This window comes from Dreissena polymorpha, chromosome 7 (genome assembly GCF_020536995.1).
Source record: "Dreissena polymorpha isolate Duluth1 chromosome 7, UMN_Dpol_1.0, whole genome shotgun sequence".
Taxonomy (NCBI): domain Eukaryota; kingdom Metazoa; phylum Mollusca; class Bivalvia; order Myida; family Dreissenidae; genus Dreissena; species Dreissena polymorpha.
This window is the reverse complement of record NC_068361.1, coordinates 99776131-99798630: the sequence shown is the minus strand read 5'-3', so window position 1 is coordinate 99798630 and position 22500 is coordinate 99776131. Positions and strand designations below refer to the sequence as shown.

Below are 22500 nucleotides of genomic sequence, written 5' to 3'. Positions count from 1 at the left end.
TTATTTACACTTCAAATTAGCGTGTGATTGTTTTACATATTAGGGAATAAAGGACCAGAATTTTTTTTTTTTCGAGCCCAGCAATACACCAATAACTCTACAGGTAACGATTTTCTGATGCACAAAATACATTCTAAGTCTCATAAAGGAGATGTGTTTTTGGGTGTTTACTAAATGTGCAGTAAATTTGAAAAGGCTGGTTATATGAATAGGGTATGACTGGCAGGCTGGCGTTTCGGCGGACGGCTTCAAGCATATGGATTATGATAAAACTACTTGCATTTGCGTTCACCAATCTTGATGACATATTGGATTTAGCAAGCTGAATGAAACCCTAGCTTGGGACTTTACATACAGCTAATCGGGAGAAGGTCAAGGTCGCGGTACCTAAAATTAGAAGAACCCTGTCCGCTTATAACTTGAAATCTGACAGAGATATTGCATTTTCATTTTTGTTTTTGTTGCTTACACGAACAAATAGCTTGGGATTGCTTTTGGGGCCAGTACGATCGAGGTCTATGTAACTGTTATTATAACTTTAAAAAACAACATGTGGTTTCCGGTCAATAACTTTAAATTGCATTGATAAATCTTGATTAAACTTGAATTGCGGCGAGACCTATCAAGGGAGTTTTTAAGTGTGTCGGGTTAAGGTCAAGGCGCTAAATTTAACCAAAATGCGCTTTAACAAATAGAGTAAATTCAATTAAATCAGTGTGTATCCCTCCGTAGTCCGAATTCGAACGTAGTGCCTATTACTTAAAAATTCCTTTCATCTGGTAGCTGGTATAAAATCCAACGTGCGAAACCATGTTTTCTGAGGGAGTTTGCATTCATGAAATTTGCTTTTTCTTAGAAGTAGCATGTGTAACCCAAACAAAAAAATCTCGACCACATTGGGAATTGAACCCGGGACCTTCCGGTGCCAATTCAGGCAGACACTTTAGCGCGTCGCTATAAAAGCTAGCTCCTATAGCAATGTAGTTTAAGTTATCCTTATACCAAGCCCTGCTACACACGACCCCTCCAATTCTGAAATTTATCCACGAATTGCCTATTGACACGACATCTGAGGGACGTCTGACACACATGGCGGTGTTTTACGTTAGGCACCAATGTAAGCCAGCCAGAAAAATTCACGACCACAGTGGCGATTAAACCCGGGGCCTTCCGGTTCCAAATCAGACAGACACTCTACCGCGTCGCTATAAAAGATAGCTCATATAGCAAGGCAGTATAAGTTCTCCTTATACAGAACCCTGATACACACACACTCGAATTGAGAAATTCTTCCATGAATTTCTCCATGCCACGACATCTGAGGGACGTCTGACATACATGATGTTTTTTACGTTGGGTGCCAATGTAACCCAGCAAGAACAAATCCCGACCACATTGGTGATTGAACCCGGGACCATCCGGTTCCAAATCAGGCAGAAACTCTACCGTGTCGCTATAAAAGGTAGCTCCTATAGCAAGGCAGTATAAGTTCTCCTTATACCGAACCCTGCTACACATGACACACGTTTTATTGCAATTGTTAAAATTTGACATTTTCTTACTATAATTAGAATTATACATTCAAAAAAAGCAAAGGTAAGAAAAGAACTTAACTTTGGCCGTTTTTTAATAAAGACTATGATATTAATTTTATTGAATTCTAACCAAAACCAAAAGCCTGAGCAAGACATTTCTTCTCTCTCGATCTTTTATGAATTGCTTCAACAATCGGCCTCAGTTTGCATTAATCCGCGCCAATGTATTCTTGTTTTACATGAGCACGTCAATTCGTAATCGTTTAAAATCATAATATTCATTAGAGTAACTTCCCTTGTTGTTTTTTTTTTAAATATCGAAGACAAAACTAAATTTTCTGTGAACAAAGTTTCATGTATTGATTCTTTTGAAAATAACAATAATCGAGCTTGAACTACTGGATATAATTAACAGAAGCCTGACGATAACACTAAATCAATATGTTATGAAAGATAAGATAGTAAAAGTGAATTTTATCAAGCAAACATGAATGGAATGAAAATGATTGATGCAAACGAACCAGTAATATCTGTATTACGAGTATACTTGTAAAAATACCACGACTTTTTTTATCAAGGTACTCCATTTACTGACATTATGTCTTTGTGTAAAAGGCGTTACTAATAATCATGAATGGAATGCCAAACATAGACACAGAACAGCAGTCCTACTAATCATATTTATCCGTTTAAGTCGGTCTTGCATTATTAATATTTTCAGAACTTTAAATAATATGTAAACCTTTGAACGTTCTAAGAATAGACAATATTAACTGAAAGTTCAGCGGAACTCACTATTTATCTGATATATAGACAGTTTTGCAACTGACCAATATCACTTTATCAAAATGTACTTAAGATAAAAGCAAAGCGTTATAAACGTTTTATTAAAAATGAAAACATGTACACATTGATATATCGTTGGAATCTAGCATATTGCATCGGATTTCCGGATTATTGTTTTTTTAGATTTTTAAATTGTTGCAACACTAATGGTATATGAGATGTTTTTAAGAACATAGACGAGGCAATGGCTTGGGTGAGATCTGTCCAAGTATTTTCATTCTATATTCACAAATGAAACATTTTTCAAACGATTATTTTTAGAATTTATTCAAGTTTCAAATGCCACTTTATGTTTTTATCTTGACACCCGTAGTGTTGGCTCAATTCATTATTGTAGAACGGCACGTGTTGTTTTGTAAAAATAATTATAACGATATGAAGATAATTTCATCGTAATTTTAGGCTATTTGATCATTTTAAAAAAGTGGATGTTGTCTGTATTGTATTGATTTGAATTAATTTATTTTACGTTCGATAGAGTACTTAATAAAAAAAGTCAAGATTACTGGTAAATATAATATTTAAGTCATATTATGGTGGTATGGTTAAACGAATAATGTATATGCATGCAATATGGACCATGTTTAAAGATAATTGCAAAGCGGTGATTAGGTTAAATTATAACTAAAATAATAAAAGCGAAATAAACTGGCTAACAATACAATAAATACAACTGAAATTTGACTGAAGTTCATAATTAGCAAACAATTTAAGCAAAGCAAACGCAAAACCCATTTTAAAGATTATTAAATAATATTGAGTATATTGATTGATCAAAACCGATAAAATAAGGAAACACCTATTAATTTTTACAACTTAAAGTTGATAAAACGATATTTAAGAGAGCATAGTAAAGCAGCAACACAATACATGTACTTTGCATTAATGCAAGTAACAGTGCGCTTTGTTAAATGGGACATATATTTTCTTCGAAACATATATACAAAGTATGTATACAGTAGCAAGCAGGAGATGTATATTTTCAGTACAATGTCCTTAATTCATGCCATTCACGGCAGAACTTAACTTTATTGCAGGGCAGCACATGACGATCGAATTAGATGTTTAAAACCATAAAACCTTAACCTTACACCATTACATCGCAACAAAGTATTATATCTAAATATAGCCTATATCAGTTAATCAAATCGGAAGAAATGAAGGTTTATAATATCGACATCAGGGATATACACTTCAAAACAAGTTGCAACAGTGGCTATACACACGTATTTTATAAATAAAACCCATATTTAACTAATAATGCAACTCATGCAAACATCAGACGAAAAAAATCGTTACAAACTAATACATGTTCCTAATCGGAAGTAACAAGGAGACTATATAATATAGCACCTTATATGGCATTGTAACATTAAAAATTCTGATAAAGCCCTTTTTGCTGAACATAGTCCAATATCACATCATAGCAGAACTGGAACTGCATCTGCAAAAGACATTATATGTCATTGTAATAGAAGGGAACGTTTCGTAAAGTGAATACACATTCATTTCTGAACAGTGTTTCAACTTCTTCCTCAACGACACATACAATCCGTGTATTTTCAAGTGTATTAAGGAACCCTACCTTGCTGCGGATGAGAAGGCTTTTTCCGTACATCATTGTCTTGACTGATTGTAAAATGTTGATCCGCCCATTCTGTTGTAATATGCGATACATCTCGTTCAATAAAACAGCAGCGACTCCGCATTTCTGAAAGCCGCAACTGCAAATAATTGATTATCGGATATAACTCATACTTTTAAATAATACGTTTTTCAAACGCTTAAGAGACAAGAAGAATACATGTACACTTTACTTTTTAATAGTCAATATATAGGCTTGGAATTCGTAGTAGATTATATGTTTACCAGCATACCACATTAAAAATTTCCAATAAATTACAACTGAAAAGGTGGTATGAGCTTGTTATATCAAAATAATCTGTCAACTAGCTCTACTCACTTGTCTAGTATCAATATCGGTGTGTCGTCTGTCATTTCGGGCTGCCAAGTGTGCACCGCCTCTATCATCTCAATCAATGTTTTCCTGTCTGTCGGTATATCCACTCCTTTCCACGAAGACAGCACGAAGTGTTTTATGGTTTTGCCACTGCAAGTCTTTTGTTTTGTATTTAAAAGAGAGATTTTAAAAGTCAACAATAGCAATAATATAAAAATGTTATAATTGAAATAAATTGAACACGATTAAATAATGATTATCTTCAATGTACCTCTTGTTTCATGAAATAAGTTATTTCAACAAATCCATTTTGTTGTTCCTCTTTGATAACATATGGGCCTTTTGTTGCCTGTTCCCTTTCTGTTCTTTCTATTAGTATGTGTTTCTAGCGATGTAAATAGACAGGCTAATACATATTTGTATGGAATAAATAACATCATAATTATATATTTCACTCAGTAAAACATAATATTATTACTGAGACGGTTCTTACAGACGCCTTACGGTGTGATACGAAATCAGTAAATTAATATTGGGCGAGAGCGTAGCTCGCCCAAACCTACATACAATACCGTGTATCACATCGTGCAGAGCTAGGAAGAAGACACGTAACGAATTTATCTGACCAAGCACCATTCTTTCGTCAGAAATAACGTTATAACTGGAGAAAAGTTAATTGTACTTTCTTAAATCACTTCATCTAGTTTCTATAATTGGCGATTTATAACGTTACTGACTGGATGTGAAGAGAAACTACCATAATATGGAACAAGCTGAATAACATACCGCCAGAACGACACCTGGCTAACATTCAAAAAAAAGTATTCTTTACAATGTTAGAAAATAATCATATATATTTTTAACGAGAAGAATGGTGTAATATACAGTTGTTGCACATTTGACACAAACAATAATATATTGCAACAATTAATCATAAATCTTTTTGAAAGAAATCCATTTTACCCATTACTCTAACACAAAAACAATCCCGATATGCTTAGATATAGCCAAAATATGTGTGTATCAAATAAAATGTTTTCAATACAAAAGTAAAATTACCAGTTCAATGTCATCCGATGCAAAATCAATCACCGTTATAGAGCCAAGCTGATCCAGACGGGACCAAAACATAGCCAGCTGTTTCTCAGTTGGTTTGGGTAGCACAATCATACACGTCTTTCCATTGAATGTCTGTGAAATATACTTACATTGCTGTAAACTTTTAACATTTTATAAATTAGGTGATCCATCACATTTAAGCATTTTTCATTTGTTAACGATACGCGTTATGAAAATTTAAACAACACTATCATGTGAATCTGTACCAAATATGAAAACCTTCGTCGTCTGTCATCAACATTTACCTTGTTTATACTACAGAGGCCACTTTTGTTGTCCAATTGTAATAGCATTTGGCAAGCATATTTGCCCTTATAATACGTTGGTCACATTCGAATCTGGGTCACTATACAAGTCACATTTATTGTCCAATCTTCATCAAACTTTGTCAGATCATTTGTTTTAGTAATATTTTAGTGGAGATCTAAAATTGTTCAGGTTCGGTGAAAAACATAACCGCCAGGAAGGGACGATTTTTTGTATGGTTGTACTTGTATTGTTCTCAGAAGAGTTAGGTTTCTTCGTGTCTTAAGTGAGCGCCTTAGTGTACATGACCATCTTCTTAAAACATGGTCTCATTTGTTAAAATGCAATACCAGATTATATTGAATACAATTAATTATCTTGTAAATGTATGTGATGTTTAAAATGCAAATTACAATAGCTCGTATGTGTTGGTTCGCATGCACTGTTAAATATGTCACATTAAACAATAGAACCACATTATCAATTTATATCAACTTCAATAAATAAATGAAACGTTATGTAGATCTAACTTACAGGGAGATACATTTCAGCTGTGGGTTCACTCCTTCTATAATTTTGAGGCCGATATGCATCAACTTCAATAGAAAAGAAAGATATGTATACTTTATAACTTAATATTAAGTGGATATTTAAGAACAGATAATGTTGTTGTTTTATCAAAATTATGTATCTTGTCTTACTTTCAGCCAAGTGTGTCTCAATATTGCCATATTCTGCCTCTTGACTGGCCACTGGTGGCAAATGTCCTTCACGACTTTCAACACTTAGCATGCACAGCTGAAATTCCAAATTGTGCAGTTCATGTATTGAAAACAAATCTAGAAAAAAAGTTCATTAGCAGGCCTGCGACATGCAAGTTTAATTATTTGTACAAGTCTGACGTAGCACGAAACAATTGCGCCATTCAGTAGTTCATATGTTATCGCTAAAATTCTTTACATTTATCCCATATTCTGTTGTTTGTTTTTAATATCGTCTGTGCCTTCAGGTTTGTTCTATTAAGAATTGTGTGCGCTTATTTCAAATGAAAATGTACGTCTTGTAATGTAATACGTTTGTTTTTTAGATTCATTTAAGATTTTCAAAAGTGTACACTGAAGAAAGACAAAAACAAACATGCTTGAATGTACTTCAATTATACGACGAGTGAGTTTTTTGACATTATATAAATATATATTTATCCATATACTGATGTAGAATTAACTGTACAATAAAGCAACGTATTCTACGGCTGAAATAGTTGATACGGTTCTATTTTATACAGCCGAAAAACATGAATTTCTGCAACATTTAATAATCCTTCAGACCCAACATCTTGTTTTAAGATAGAAAATACGTGTTTGATTTCCGATTAGACTACAGTTAATTCGTTTTGACACTACTACGAAAATATGCCTATGGATACCTATAATCAAACAAAGCATTTGTCAAATAATACGGAAGTAAATACTATAAGCATCGCTAAGAATGTTGCCTTCGAATAATTCGGGCACAACCGTCATTGTACACGGACAAAGGGTAGACGGAAAAGGAGTGGACATGGATTTTGCACAAAGGATACTAATTTATTTATATATTCTTATATATTATTTTACTTCGAACTGTTTCTCCAGTCGAGTAGTTGTCAAATTACTGGCTTTTCCAATCATGAACTGGTGGACACTTTCGAACTGTCTGGTCATCACGTGGTGTGTCCCAACCAGGAGAGCTTCCGCCAGGGCCTCATGAAGATATGTGTATTGTTCCTGTATATAGACTAGTACAGTATTGGAGCGCAAAGTTCCCAAAATACAATATGCATGTGAATGTGCATTAAACCATGCGTTTTTGTCTTAAATATCTATCTGCTACGTCCTTCATTTATTCTAAACATTTTGATGACAACACATGTTCAACACCAACGCAAGGGAACATATTTGATACAGAGATGTTCATTGTTTAAAAGTAAATATCAATTTACATTTGTTTGAACCATGCTAACCCTTTGTTCGCGCAAAGCTTCGACAATCTGCAATGGTCTGACACAGTTTTCAATTTGAGCTTGTGAAATAAGATTGTCGAGAGCAATAAATGTTCCTGTTCGCCCAACACCAGCGCTGTAAATACAATACGTTATCTTTAGCTTGGTTCATCGAATGTTGAAAGTAGCATAATTTTGTTTACTTGCAAACAACCCGTATCATTACAAAACTAATATCAAATATCGTATTTTTCAAATCATACTAGTATACCTGCAGTGAACCAGAATTGGTGAATGGTGCTCTTTCTGAGTATCCACCGCTCTCCAGAAGTCTACAAGACACCAGGCCGTGTCAGGAACACCTTTGTCTGGCCACGATTTGAGATGAAACTGCTTGACCACCCTGGTATCATGACCCTGTTGACCCCAATACAGTCAATACATACTTAAGAATACCGAAAATATTTAAGTCAATCAAATAATAAATGATCAAATGCTTGCTTGTACATCTTTAATACTCGTTTAATAGAACACGTTTGGGCAGTTAATAAAATAACAGCCCTCTGTAGACCGGTCGCAGTAACGATAACGAAATTGAAACAGACCTTCGTGATTGTAAAAATCCTGATGTTGTAATCAAACATCTCATCGACATCAACGTACTTGACGTTAATTCGTCCGTACTTGCATACGCCGTTCAACTCCTCGGGCCAATATTGTAAACATTTCATCTGTATTAGAATATTTTGCGTAAAGCACTCTAAATTTGTGTTTCATAATTAGAGATGCAATATCAACGTGTCTTTAGCAGTCTAATACGTTTGCTATAATTGTAAACATATATTTTTATATAAATTATCATATATGAGGCACCATAATTATGCTTATGTTTTGATTTTAAATGACATGTACTGAAAGCTCAACATCAGGAATAAAGTCAATACCGTGTTCTTTTCAATCACATTTGTCAGCATCACAATCTTGTCCACCCTCTGCTGCCATATCATACGCCATAAGTCATCTAAATTTCTCTGCGTTGCACCTTTGAAAAGCGACTTAAACATGTGTGTTTTATACTAACCGATGAGCTTAAATTGATACAAAATATTCTTCGAAATGTTTTTACCGAAAGAAAGTAATTCGCTATACTAAACATATACACGGAATATACTCTATTGTGATGTGTTGTTGTTTTTTTGTTTCAATGTATTACGTTGTTTCACTTACCCTGCGAAGCGATGAATTTCTTTGCCTTCTCAAAACCCTACATTTCAACAAAATCAAATAAAAGTATTCAATTGTTTAAAGTATTATAATTTACATTTTCCTTTAAAAAAAAATCATTAAATTATCTCTAAACGTTATTTATCAAGCCATTTCTGGAACAATTTAGATGAAAAGATGTTCATGAAAAAAAAATCATGTTGATGATGATGATTACACTGATATAGCCGAACTTAAAACGTTTACGTGTATGTAGCTCGCGTTGATATATTCAGATTCTCCATCGAACTCTGGTGTCAAGGGCACACGGTTATAGTCGTCTGAAAATAAATCAGCGTATGTTATATCATTAGGACTGTTACGTAATAAGACGAATTTCTGGTTTAAACATGTACATTTATGATTAAGTGCTTCGGAAACAACGATCAATGAAATATGAAGATACTGTAGTTTGAGTAGTTTACCTTATAAATATTGTGTTACTAGACATGACAAAAATAAAAACACTTAACGTACATGCATAAATCTGCTTGTAGCGATTCCTGCCTTTGTTTTCTTCGGAGGATGCTATGTCATGCTTATTGATAAGCCCACTTCTTAATTTCTGTAATAGAATAATGATGTTGGTGCGACTATGTTTAATAATGAAACTTGCAACTGATTATTTAATCTTTATGTTTGGACTATTTCTTACTTTAAATTCTTCTTCAAAGAATGTTGAACCACTTTGACACTTTCCGTGAATGTAGTCCCAGAGTTCATGGATTCTGATTCCAGGGCTTAGTGTCTTGAAACTGTAGTAATCATTGTCATCGCAAGAAACGGGATTCTCTTTGTCAGACAATAAAGTGCTGACATCTGCAAGTTCAGTAGAAATATTAAAAACATTTTGTTATGTTCTATTTATTATATTATGTCACAACATATTCACATGCTCGTTATTAGAATTTAAACATTTTTGCATATTTGTTCACGCCCTACGGTGCTTTGTGATAGTATATTCCACATTATATGTGCAGTTGGGCGTTTATAGTTTATTTTTAGAAATGTTAATTATAATGTCTACTAATCAATATGTTTCGCTTATACATTGATTCATATAAAATGAAACATTAATAGGTATGTGCACTTATATTTCAAAAATTTGTTCATGTATACTTGTTAAAGCGACTTTCGCTTTGTCTTCTACGGAGTCGTTTTTTCCATCATTAGCCCGATCGAGATGATCAAATCTCGTATAGAAACATGTATCTATCTTTGCTGATGTAGATATTTTAGTATGACATTCTTTACTGAAATTAAATCAATCATAAGATCTGACAGGAATGATATTGTTATTTAACAATGGACTAAATAAAAGTCCGCAATAAGATCTATTACTTTGTATTGTAACATTATAATATTGTTAAATGCAACAGTAACTTACGCATGTAGTTTTTGCCGCCTGCAATATAAGGTTAATAAAGTCATTCCTATTATGATAACAACAGCTGCGACGCAACCGCCAACTATTCCAGCCACGTTTACGGTACTACTTTCTCCTATCTGTTTGTGTGCTGAAATGAAACAATATATTCATAAAATGGTACTTTACATATGGGACCTGATGTATATTTATGTTCTTGTATGTTCATGCGCGAGTTCTGTGAAGGTAAAGACAATTTTCGTGAAGCATTCACGGTTAATACTGAACACAATACTTTCTCACGTGTACAGAAACCATTTTCCATCCTGAATCCATCGTGGCATTGAATAGACATTAAGCAGGATCCATTGACGTGATGGCACGTGTCGCAGTGACAGTTCATAGAGCAGCTTTGCCCGTAGAAGCCAGATTTACAGGCTGTGTGACAACAATAAAAGGAATATAATGCGAATAGTATAGTATGCGATAAAAATTATCTACACATCATGGATTTTCACAGGAGTGAGGATTATCCCTCGACGCCGCAGGTCGTTATATAGCTGTATCATTTAATTATGGGGCATGTTTCGACCTAATGGGGTATAGTTTATTATTACATACAAATATATTATGTATATTTCTTCTCTTGTTTGTCCAGGCGAGAGTTCTGCGAGGGAGGGGCAAGCTTCGCGGAGCTTTCACAGTTAATCCGTTAACAATACTTTCTTACGTGTACAGAAACCAGTGTCCATCCTGAACCCATCGTGGCATTGAAGAGACCCTTCGCACGATCCATTGACGGGATGGCACATGTCGCAGTGACAGTCCAGAGAGCAGCTTTGTCCGTAGAAGCCAGGTTTACAGGCTGTGTTACAACAATAACAGGAATATAAAATGAATAGTAGTATGCGATAACAATTCTCTACACACAATTGATTGTCACAGGAGTGAGGAATATCCCTCGACGCCGCAGGTCGTTATATAGTAACATATAATTTTAAGGCACGTTTAGACCTAACGGGGCATGAATCACAGTATATTATTACATACCAATGTATTTAACCTTGTGGACAGAAGTTTTCAGAAGGACAAGATTTGTAAGGTATTTATATAAGTCTATATAAAATACATTACGCTTAAGGTTTTCAGAGTATTTGTTTTACTGAAGTTAAATGATTTAATGATAAATTGTTCGATTATACAATGTTAGATATCGAATATACCTTGGTCGAGCTTTTATTTTCAGAGATGTCTATTTTTCAAATAATATCTAGATTCATTCATTACTAATCATCATATAACAGAGTTTCTAAATGGAAAAAGGGGGAATAATTTATGTTGTTGTTGTTTTTTAAACCATACAATCGCACATAAAAACTTCCTATCTGAAGAAAATAAAAACTAAAAACACTGTGTTGAAAAGTGAGTGAGTATTTATGCAGAAACATGTGGCAAAGAACTGACGGTAAGACAGACAGAAACACAGATATAATAACGAAACAACTAGATCAAAAACAAATATGATAACTAATTAAGCAAAAGCAGCCAGCTGTCTAAACAACACAATTTTACAATTTCAAAATTAAAATTAACTAAGTGCTATAACTATATAATGTGGACGCAATAGCAATGACGATTGAGCACTGCACGTGCCCTTAATGAACTGTATATGCAAAAGATGTATCACCAAATCATTATTTTTTCTTTGAAGTGAAGGGGTATAATTATGAGCTTAAACAAATCTCAGAGAAACAAAGATTTTTCGTTACGTTTACGAGCTCATTTATATCTGCGAAATCCATAATACATTATATTCAAACAGACTGCAACATCATAAACATGCATTTTTGGGAATTCCAAGGCTAACTTAATTAAATTAAACTTACAATCAGGTTAGTGTTCATTTCAAAATAAGTAATCGGAGGAAAACTGTTGATTGCATTATTCAAATGTATGTTTACCTACCCACGCTGAAGTTCAAAAGTGTCCAAAAGGGACACAATCCCCATTTGGACATTGACCGGAATATAGCAATATAACAATGACATGCCCATATGCAATTTACGACACAGATCAAGATCTCATTCTCTGAAAGCTGATCAAGCACACGCATTGCTATGAAATCTAACCGCAGTAAACACATACCTTTAAAGTGATAATTTATTATGCATGTATTCTGTTAATTTGCATGCAAGTGACTTTTGAGGCTTTCTTTACAAAAGATAACATTTAAAATAATACGAACACCATATGAATGAGTAAAAATGTTTTTAATCTTACCAACGCTACAGTTACTGTTAGTCCACCCAGGCTCACATTTCTCACCGGAACACTTGCCCGAGACATGGTTACAGTTGGTGCCGTGTAAGCAATGACACTCTGACGAGCAGTTCAAACCAAATAAACCTTCATCGCACGCTGTAAAGGAGAAACAAGAGGAAGTACTATTAGTAGCTATACAGTAGTAGATAACTAGGTTAATCAGAAATCATGTCTCGAAAACAGTAAGATTGATGCTTCTATTTTACTACTATACAGGTTTTTCATGCAATTTTATAAAGACCGTAGCAACGTTAAAATATAACGTTTAGCTGTCAGCTTTCCAAAAATGAACTCTTAACAACGCTACGGTTACTATGAACATACAGAAAATACCTGGATCACAAGCTGTAAAATATTATTTTATTATTCATATATTCTAAATTAAGGTTAAAACTGTAAATGTCTACCCGACATAACTTAACTACGATGCGAAATACAATTACAAACTGTTGAAGTATAGACACTATTTACCGATTTGTGAAAACAGGATATTAAGAAATGACGAAAACACAAAAAAATTATCGCCGTAATATTGATCTCGCATTAAACACGACTATAACAGAAACCTTTAATATTCCTTATTTTAAGTTTATCTAATTCGATCGCTAAAAAGTCGAACACGCTTATTTTAATTTGTTTACATATCACACAAACATAACTCCGACATTCGCTGAAATATAAATCTTTCTAATAAATAGTGCATAAATATTATCATTTAACCTTTAATATTTTTGACTTTACTAGCCTTAAAAGAAACTTCATCAAGTCAATAAGATGAAAAACCGCATGTTGTTACATACCTACGCTACAGTTGTCATGTGTCCATCCAGCTTCACATTGGTTAACGGGACAGGTACCATCAATTTGATGGCATGTTTCATTGTCGTAACAATGACATATATAGGAGCAGTTAGCACCAAACGTGCCAGGGTTGCAGGCTGTAATCATAAAATTCGATTCAGCTATACGAAATCAAAGCGTTGAACCATGGAAGACTGCGACTTGCGTTAACTTTAGTTTTACATCAAGACAAGATATAGGGAAGTTTTAAAGAAAAAAGGTTCTTTATAAATTATGATATACAGGTAATTTATACATTCAAAGTTGTTAAAAGAAAATTCTGATAAACTTTGCATTTGTCAAATTGATCTTCAACGGTTCTGATTTGCGTTGTGTTAATTTCTCTCGCTGGATAAAAGTTACATTGAAGACAGTGAAACAGAGCAGATCCCTTGGTAATTGACATATCGAATTCTATGCATGTCTTTTTTCTTTACATAAGATAACATTTACAATTATACGAACACCATTTGCTTGAGTAAAGCATCGTTCTAGAATGAATCTTGTTTTTAGTCTTACAAACGCTACAGTTACTGTTAGTCCACCCAGGCGCACATAGCTCATCGGAGCAGTTACCAGAGACGTGATTACAATCGGCACCTTGTAGGCAATGACACTTCGAGGAGCAGTTGAAACCAAATAATCCTGTATCGCACGCTGTACAACAAGAGGAAGTAATATGGGTTACTATACAGTAATAGTAAACAAAGTTAATATATTATCATGTCTCGAAAAAGCCAACATTCAGATGCATCTTTGCATGTAATTATACATGTTTTTCAAGCAGCATTGTATACACGAAAGCAACGATAAAATATAAAATGTGTCTGTCAGCTATCAAAAAGTTAAAATCTTACCAACGCTACAGTTACCATTACTCCACCCAGGGGCACATTGATCATCTAAACAGTGGCCAGAGATATGGTCACAGTTTACTTCCGGTAGGCAATGACACTCGGAGGAGCAGTCAAAACCAAACATGCCTTGACCGCATTCTTTTAAAAGGAGCAAAAGATACATAATAATTGTAATTTACAGTACAGTGAGTAACATTTGTTACACAAAGCCATAGTCAACGTAGTAATATGTCTATGACACATGCAAAATACCGTTCATAGGTATACTTGTAATTACACATTGATATAAAAGACAAGTTTTTGCATGAATGCACCCTTTCATAACATAATAATAAGCGTAAAACACGCTATTAGTAATCGACACTTTAAAACCGTTCAAGCGCTACAGTTACGAAGTGTCAATCCAGGCGCACATTTGTCATTAGGACAGTGGCCAGAAACATGGCCACATCTTTTGCCATGTAGACAATGACATGGGAAGGAGCAGTTGTTACCGAAAATGCCATGATCACAGGCTTTGAAATTCGAACAAAAGAAAATATCGTAAAGCAATTATCATATATTTTATTCATATGGAAAAGGTGTTGCATTTCATTCTACAGTATAATACCTAGTAATTTTAAAAATAAATAATTAGAGCACAACTATTGATTGCATTATTCAAATGTATGTCAACCTAACCACGCTGAAGTTAACACGTGTTGAAAAGGGACGCAATCCCCATTCGGACATTTACCAGAATATAGCAATATAATAATTACATGCTCATTTGCAATCTACGACAAAGATCAAGATTTCATACATAAGATATACAAACACCATATTAGTTAGTAAAAATGTCTTTAATCTTACCAACGCTACAGTTAATGTTAATCCACCCAGACTCACATAGCTCATCGGGACAGTTACCGGAGACATGGTTACAGTTGGCACCGTGTAGGCAATGACACTCTGAGGAGCAGTTCAAACCAAATAACCCTTGATCGCACGCTTTGAATGAGAAACAAGCAGAAGTAATATTAGTAGCTATGCAGTAGTAGTTAAGTAGGTTAATCTAAATCATGTCTCGAAAAAAGTTAGAAGTATGTTTCTATGTTATTATACAGATTTTTCATGCAATTTTATAAACACCGTATCAACGTTAAAATATAACGTTTAGCTATCAGCTTTCAAAAAATCAACTCTTTCCAACGCTACAGTTACGATGAACATACAGAACATGCCTGGATCACAAGCTGCAAAATATTTGTTTAATATTAATATATTCTCAATTCAGGTTGAAACTGTAAATGTCTATCCGACATTACTAAACTACGATGCGAAATACAATAACAAACTGTTGAAGTATAAACACTGTTTTCCGATTTGTGAAAACATTATACTGAGAGACGACGCAAATCCAAAACGGTTATCGCCGTTATATTTATCTCGCATTAAACACGACTTTCTAATAAATAGTGCATAAATATTCACACTTAACCTTTAATATTTTTGACTTTACTAGTCTTAAAAGATACTTCATCGAGTCAATAAGATGAAAAAAAAACAAATGTTGTTACATACCTACGCTACAGTTGTCATGCTTCCATCCAGCTGCACATTGGTTAACGGGACAGGTACCATCAATATTATGGCATGTTTCAGTGTTGTAACAATGACATATATAGGAGCAGTTAGCACCAAACGTGCCAGGGTTGCAGGCTGTAATCATAAAATGTCGATTCAGCTATACGAAATCAAAGCGTTGAACCATGGAAGACTGCGACTTGCGTTAACTTTAGTTTTACATCAAGACAATATATAAGGACATTTTCAAAAAAAGGTTCTTCATGAATAATGAAATACAGGTAATTTATAAATGCAAAGTTGTAACAATATTTTTGATTAACTTTTCATTTTTCAAATTGATCTTCAACGGTTCTGATTTGCGTTGTGTTAATTTTTCTCCCTGGATAGAAGTTATATTGAATACAGTGAAACAGAGCAGATGCCTTGGTAATTGACGTATCGAATTCTATAATGTCTTTGATAGCAGTTCTAAATACTGCGCTTGTCGCAGCAGTCTTAAAACGATCCGTATATCTTGTTATAACATCTGCGAAAACAGTTATGACCTATTTGGTATTATTTTATTTTTGGTAAACGGATTATTGATAAAATTGATTTCAATTGCTTAACTCATCGAAAATTCCATCAAACTGCAATACATATCAAGTGTCAATCACTGTTATTATTATTAATTATTCTTACTTTCATTACAGGCGAGTCCTCTCCAGCCGTCTTGACACACCGCAGTCATACATGTGCCCGTGACACTTTCACATGGTCCAGAAAGACAATGGCACTCTCTTGAACAGTTTGCACTGTACTTTCCGGGTAGACAATCTGGAAAAAATGCATTTGAAATATGTTCCGTGCTTAGAATAAGCTATTTGTATAGCTTGATTAGTCACATGTTTAGGCAGTGATTGCAAAAACTCTTGTTACAATAATAATTGCAAGGTGGTTAAATTTGCTATTATTAGACGCTTACTCTAACGGTAGTATTCTTCAATGGCCAACTGTACCGAACAACCTATTTTGTTACGTGAAATATAGAATAATATATCATAAAAGACCCAAGCACTTTTGTACTAAATGTGCAACTGAGGGGCCGAGTAGTTTGTAATCGAAGTACACCGGATGTTAAACGAATGACCTGGGTTAGAATTACGCTTACTTTTTATTGTTTAAACATAGTATTAATAGGAATTACTAAGAACACCATTATATAAAAATAACAATTTAAAATAACTAGAATGACATTTTTTTGGCAAACGTCAAGTAAACATAGCCCGAATTTGTTATTGTGATGATAAATAATTTAATAATTGTTGGACGCATAAAACAAACAGTGAAATAGAAGAATATAGAAATGTGTCAGTAAGGAAAGAATAACCCCACATTCCGCATTGCCCGAGACTTCACAAATGTTGAAACAAGAAATATCTTATTAACAAGATTATTGGATTTATTTAAATTATAATGCACACAAGGCCGGTAAATGAAGTTCAAACAATAATATTTAAAATAGTAGCTTATGATTGGCGATATGTCTCTCAACTTCACAAATTCAAGTTTAGGATTTACTTATTCGGGTCCACTGACGAAAAAATATATTTAACATTCTTTCATATATTGATTAAGGTCAAACATGGTTAGACAACAATGCCGAAAAACTTTAAAGAAAAACATAAGAAGGTACATTTACACGCCGGTTAATATGATTGTACAGTTTCAGCAACCTGGCTGCAAATTTATATTAGTTATGCGCGACACAAGGGGCCTTGACTAATTGTTGGCAAATCCGTACCAACGGATTGTTTGCTGTATTCAACGTGTTTTCTATTATGAGCCTTATGCGACATTTATAGGTATCCATGCATATTATTTCCTTATTTATTTGTGTATAAAAAATTGTTAATATGCTATGCGAATTTAAACCATATGAGTTCGTTTGCATTTATATGCACATGGCATGTTAAGCGCAAACGCCCAGTTGACATTTGTTTACATACACATATATTAGATTACACATTTAACAAGACGAAAATTTGCATAGTATACATTAGACTTGTTAAACGAGTTGAAATACTCGCGATTTAAGGAAAATATCTTAATAAAATAACTGTACACAATCTCACTATTGCGATAGTTGGCAATGCAGATTCATATTATAATTATTATTATTATATAACCAGTTTTTAGAAATAGATAGCTCTGCACTGTTATTGTTTCGGGATTATAACACTCCTTTAAAAGTCGATATCAACGATGAAAAAAAATTACGTTACCGATCTCGACGTCACGAAAATCCACAAAACATTTCGGTTATTAAAGGAAAGCAAGAATACAAAAGGTTCCATTATTGATATCATTCGAAAACACTCAGCTTTATACCTGCTTGTCGGTATATTCTAATCTCGCATATAGTCATATGTGGATTTGATGACAATGCACTCGCAACTCGTACAACATTTACTTCTTGTGGAGGAGCCAGTATCGTCATCGCAAAAGACCAGTTGTACAAAGTGAACGCTTCGTTATGAAGTGATTGATTCTGTCTCCCCAGTAACAATGTGATGTTGTTTAACTGATAGATATCTGCAATATAAGTTGTTTGAATAATCTTTTTTTTACTTGATATAATAAACATAACTTCATGTTAGACGAAGCTTAAACCATTATTATATACCGTCGTTCAATAGTATCCATTAAACACGGACACGTAGTTGTTTTAGCTGGAAATAGTAACACAATATAACATTGGATGTTACAATGGCCAGTTACCCGAAGGCGTTATTGAGGATGTTATAACAACTATGGAGGTCGACGAAATAAATAACAAGTGTTGTGACATTATGCGAAAGTGTGCAGAATCTTCGGTAACAAAATAGGACACCGTGTTCTTCTGGAAAATGATTAATGCGAAAAGACAACGTAATGGGACAAGGCAAAGTTTCGGACTTGTGTTGAAAACTTGAGATCAAACATCATAATGAATAACGATGCCTCATATTGTGAACACAATATTGTAGAACTGTGCAATCCGAATGACGCTTCTCAATTCGATAAAATGTTACAAAAGCTGCCATTTGCGAAGTTTAAAATGCCTTTGACGAAATAACCCTTGATCCGGAAGTACTAGTAGAATCAACCATAGTACAATCATGCGTGCAAACGTTATAAGGTAGAAATGCTCGTTGGCCAGCTGATATTACGCAAGAATACTTTGTACATAGCACAATCACTCTTGCCGAGCCAATATCAGTACAAACACATGCTGAGTAGCGGATGTAGTCCAGGCAACATGAAAATTATGGAAATAATCAACTTACAGAAATGCTGGAACAAAAAGAAGGGCGATCAAAGCAGTTATTGATTAATTCAATGTATGAAAGCCCAGCTATTTAAATCTGTAAATTACCCTACTGAACCGCAGTGAAAGGTAAAATAGATTGACATTTTGTTTTCAGTACTAGCTCAGCTGTTTTATGACGAGTTTCGCACGATAACACTCGGCTTCCTTTTACTTATGGTTAGGATTTTGAATTATGGATAGGCTCGACAAGCCTTATGTTACAGCCATACGCCAATTAATCTAAACCATGTTTACAGTAACACACAAAATCGTGTCAAATGCCGAGAATTGTTTTCCGGTAATAAGCGTTTTCGCCCAAGAAGAAAGGGGTCACCGCTCGGTTACCTCGCATACATCGATAAACTGATAAGAGTGCTTATGCAATGTTTAATAAGTATATGTTTATAAAACAAACGACTATTGCAAAATGGCATTTTTTTTTAAATAAAAGTCGCATCAACGTGCAGCCGTTGCGTATTGTGAGCACGGTCATCAATTCAAACAGCCAATATTTACGATCCCGTGCCTATAGCAGACAAAGTCAGACACCTGTAGATAACAGCTTGTTTTCGACAAAGGAACTTGTACATGAGGCATGCAACATCTGCCATAGGACATACTGTGACTAGAGCATAGCAAGAGATGCTTTAAATGCCAAAACATAAATGACGAAAAGTATATAGATCAGCCGTTCTGCCTAAAGCCTGATATAAATGTGAACAATTAAGTAACTTCACTACCAACCCTTTCTTAAAGCTAGAAGCCGCGCAAAGATTTATGTATGTATTCAATAAATCTACATCAACATATGTCTGACTGTGTACAGCGAAAACCACTTTACTGAGTTGCACCTTAGTATCAAGTAAAGAAACACTTTATTGCTTCAAGAACTGGATAAAGTGCATGTTTAGTTCCAGATGCTGAAAGATTCTTACAATCTCTATAAATGTCTTAAAGATTGCATACACTCGGGATTCATTCCATCGCAAACAAAAAACATCGTGGATAACGCAGTAAGAGATAAATAACCAGTGGGGTGACTTCAGAGTCACAATATGTTGTAACATTTGATATCATCAAAGAAATTCTCACCGACGGTGGGTATTGCAAGTTAAAATCCAAGCCTTCGGTATTTATAAGGACATTAATTAATAACATCAGAATAACGAATTGTTTTCTATATAATTACTGCGAGCATAATATAAATTTTGCGTTGTATTTGTTTTTGTTATTCTAAAGAAGCGCTCCGAAAGTTGTTATGGGAATGACTTTAAACGGTCCTATCCCATTATATTCATTGATATATTGTAATCAACGCTGACGATAACACCGTCATGTTGCTGAAATTGTGCTCAAGCATTAAGGATGGTGTTTTGTTATTATTGATTTAACTAAGGCATTCAAGTAGCGATAAGAACAAATACATGTATCCAGATACATACAAGTATTAGTATTCCTATTTTAAACCGTTGCTGCTGCATGGTTAGTGTAAGTGAAACAACAAGTTTTGATTTTAACATGAATGCACTTTTCGGATTTTCTCATTTAATTTAATTAAAATATTTAATACATATAGGAAGTTCAATGATGTTCTTCTAATGTATATGTCTTCCTCATTTTTACATTTGTTTATTATAAGCATTAATTGTATGCTTGCACAAGTAATTATACTGTTTTTATGATTGTAAATATCTTATGCATTCCTTTGAGGAAATACAAAAACAAATAAATGTAGCGGATTTCTAAACGGCGAACGGATTTGTTAGTTTTAGACTCATGATGTTAATCTGTAATATTAACATCACTAAACCTAAATTTGTTTGTATAAATTAAACGTTTATCCATACGCACTTGCATCTTGACGTCCTAGAACTACAATCTTTTCCACGAGATAAGTCTTGTCCAGTGTCAGTTGCACCCATGCTGGTCTTTGTAGTGCTGCGCAACATCCACAATTGTCCGCTTTGCCTCGGTTATTTTCAATACCATCGTTGACCTTATCTGCAGTCATGTCCAGCCATGGGAGCCCGCTTGAATTCACAGTGATGCTTGAATTAAGGATCTGTATGGGGTCTGAAGTATAGCAAACAATTCTGATTATACAAAGATAACTATTATTTAATGAACCATATGTCGATCGTGCACCGAATTTTTCTAGATGTAAGACTAATATTTATTGTATTGTAAGCCTGTCGTTGTCGTAGAAAGCATATGTTTTTGTAACGAAAGTCTGTTTTAATGTTTCTTGCACACTATAAAATGAGTGATGTTACCATATGTAGACGTTTTGCATTTGTAGATACTTAAGTAGATAGACTTCATGCTATCTCTGGACTATAACTTGTGATTCTACGGAGGCATACTTTCTTGTGTTGTTGATCTAAATTTCAGATGATTAGTTGAACACATTCATGAAAGTAAAAGGTATATGAAGGTTCGCCAAAATCGGCTTATCGGCTTTGACAATTTGGTTCGTTTGGAGACATTAAATTTATGTATAAACAGCGAATCTATTTTCATATGGCATGCTGACGTATTGGCATTTGACAAATATTTAACATGAAATAAATAAAGAGGATGTTATGTTCCATTATAGACCAAATATCATTTACATGCAAACTATAAAGCCTGCAAAGGATGTATTAAATATACAATTTCTTTGCTTTGTACCAGAGTATTGTAGGGTATCTGTCATCAACGTAATAAGATACGCATGTACTAGTATATTCATTTCAAATTCATTATAACTTCCCGTCAAATTGACACTTAAACTCTAACAAATGAATATCAAGTTTTAGTTAAAATACTAACCCAGAGATACAGAAAATACTAGGTTAGCGTTGAATAGAGAGAAGTTTATGTTGCGAGGTTAAGAACGCCGGGAGCGCGAGCCTTGGCGAGAGCTTTCAGTGTTCGAGCCGAGCAACATAACTTCTCTCTATTAAACGCTAATCCTAGTATTCTATTCATCCCATTGCATTTTTACTAAACAAGAAAAATAACAAACAAACGTGGCATGTTTGAAAACTTCAAAAACAATGAAACACAGCGAACGATTGTTTGTTTATTAATGACGTCATGTGTCCGTGAACGCGACATATTTATTCAACAAGGTGGAATAGAGGCTAGTCTTTTCCATGGGGTGTTACACTATCAATGTCGAGCTTAAAATGGGATAAATGGCAATAGTCGATAGATTAGACACGCATCATACCTCTAAATAATAGCTTTCCCGCTTGAAACTAGCAATAACCGCATTTTTTTT

General features: G+C 34.2%; 1 protein-coding gene across 1 annotated transcript in view; it reads right to left on the bottom strand.

Moving 5' to 3' along the window:
- Positions 1-4603: 4603 nt before the first annotated feature.
- Positions 4604-22500, bottom strand: part of LOC127839964 (receptor-type tyrosine-protein phosphatase F-like) — a 21496-nt gene continuing 3599 nt past the window's right edge. The window contains exons 2-22 of the mRNA XM_052368355.1: positions 21087-21308; positions 18275-18478; positions 16586-16720; positions 15899-16036; positions 12597-12734; positions 10620-10754; positions 10338-10467; positions 10070-10203; positions 9606-9769; positions 9428-9515; positions 9158-9231; positions 8915-8951; positions 8632-8729; positions 8293-8418; positions 7959-8104; positions 7688-7823; positions 7323-7472; positions 6408-6504; positions 6241-6302; positions 5401-5532; positions 4604-4726 (exon numbers count right to left, since the gene is read on the bottom strand). Of these exons, the coding sequence (XP_052224315.1) occupies positions 4604-4726; positions 5401-5532; positions 6241-6302; positions 6408-6504; positions 7323-7472; positions 7688-7823; positions 7959-8104; positions 8293-8418; positions 8632-8729; positions 8915-8951; positions 9158-9231; positions 9428-9515; positions 9606-9769; positions 10070-10203; positions 10338-10467; positions 10620-10754; positions 12597-12734; positions 15899-16036; positions 16586-16720; positions 18275-18478; positions 21087-21308 (2669 nt within the window). The remainder of the gene's footprint in view (positions 4727-5400; positions 5533-6240; positions 6303-6407; positions 6505-7322; positions 7473-7687; positions 7824-7958; positions 8105-8292; positions 8419-8631; positions 8730-8914; positions 8952-9157; positions 9232-9427; positions 9516-9605; positions 9770-10069; positions 10204-10337; positions 10468-10619; positions 10755-12596; positions 12735-15898; positions 16037-16585; positions 16721-18274; positions 18479-21086; positions 21309-22500) is intronic.